The sequence below is a fragment of the Sinocyclocheilus grahami genome, unplaced genomic scaffold (genome assembly GCF_001515645.1).
Source record: "Sinocyclocheilus grahami isolate Dianchi unplaced genomic scaffold, SAMN03320097.WGS_v1.1 scaffold285.1, whole genome shotgun sequence".
In the NCBI taxonomy this organism is placed as follows: Eukaryota; Metazoa; Chordata; class Actinopteri; order Cypriniformes; family Cyprinidae; genus Sinocyclocheilus; species Sinocyclocheilus grahami.
The window spans coordinates 1,121,471-1,122,741 of NW_015505464.1; the positions used below are offsets into that span (position 1 = coordinate 1,121,471).

General features: G+C 39.2%; 1 protein-coding gene across 2 annotated transcripts in view; it reads right to left on the reverse strand.

The window, feature by feature from the left end:
- Nucleotides 1–172: 172 nt before the first annotated feature.
- LOC107600550 (protein C8orf37-like) overlaps nt 173–1,271 on the reverse strand; it is a 3,679-nt gene continuing 2,580 nt past the window's right edge. The window contains exon 5 of one of the 2 annotated variants that reach the window (XM_016292484.1): nt 173–689. In XM_016292484.1, the coding sequence (XP_016147970.1) occupies nt 629–689 (61 nt within the window). In that variant the 3' untranslated portion in view covers nt 173–628. Of the gene's footprint in view, nt 729–1,271 lie in introns of both variants that reach the window. The other variant, XM_016292483.1, reaches the window with a different exon arrangement.

The following is a 1,271-nucleotide window of genomic DNA, read 5'->3' on the forward strand; positions in this document are numbered from 1 at the left end:
ATTCTAATTTATTGAGATGCACCTGTATAAGCAGCTACAATCCTGAATCCTGAACCTCAGGTTCAAGTTTCTAAAAATTCATTGACAAATTCCAACCACATTCTCTCCTAATTAAAGTTGCAAGCTTGAACATCATTAAAACACAAAGACCCTTCAACTGAAGAGCTCGGCTGTGTCTGAGCACGCAGCGAAGTGCATCATGGCCTAAATACGGAAGATAACAACATAATAGACATGGTACGAATGATTCACTGTCTGTTTGATGCAAAAGTTGAGTGAGATGCTGCAAGACACTGCGCTGAAGATAATAAGGAAATGACGCAGTCTGGAGGAAAAAAGGGTTCATGCTAAAAAGGTGGCGTGTTGCGTAGTTGAACACTCATCCAAAAGTGTTTCTTTATCAGCATGTGCAAATTTAATAAAGCTTATCTCTAAGAGGGCAACACGATGACTTCAACAAAGACATCATTAACTGACATGCTGGTGCTGTGCAAAAACAAGCCTGCCTGTGGCAGTCTAAGAAAATCAATGAATTGATAATGAATGAACAAACTGCTGCGTCTGCTACAGTGGGACACATGGATCAATGCTGCCCCCTCCTGATCAAATGATGTTCCCTCCTGATACCTTACCTGAAAAATAAATTGTCACAGGAAGAGTCCCATTCCTGATCCTCAAACATGATTACACTGAAATCGCAAGATATACATCTTAAACGGTTGCAGGCCCTTCAAAAACAAGACAATTCTTGTTACAGACCACAGTCAGAATACATTTGCACATGTCTAAGAAAATCTATCATACAATCTGAATGGGAAAAATATGTATTGTGATAGTGGTTGTTAATATTGAGCTCATTAGAAAATTATTTAAAGGGGTCATATGATGCAATTTAAATTTTTCCTTTCTCTTTGGAGTGTTACAAGCTCTTGGTGCATAAAGAAGATCTGTAAAGTTGCAAAGACTAAAGTCTCAAATCCAAAGAGAGATTCTTTATAAAAGTTAAGAGTCAACCACGCCTACCTAAAACGGCTCATTCTAACACGTCCCCACATGTCTACGTCACGATGTGGGAAGATTTGCATAACACCGCCTAAATGTTCACGCAAAGAAAGAAGGCGTAACTTTAATTCTTGCTGTTGCCGCTGCTGCCATGTTGTGGAGTCGCTGTTTGTGAAAGCGAAACTACCAAAAGAGGACACAACTAGAAATCAGTGGTTAAGTTGTATTTACAACACTGTTCCAGAACACTTCAACCCAAATATTCAGAT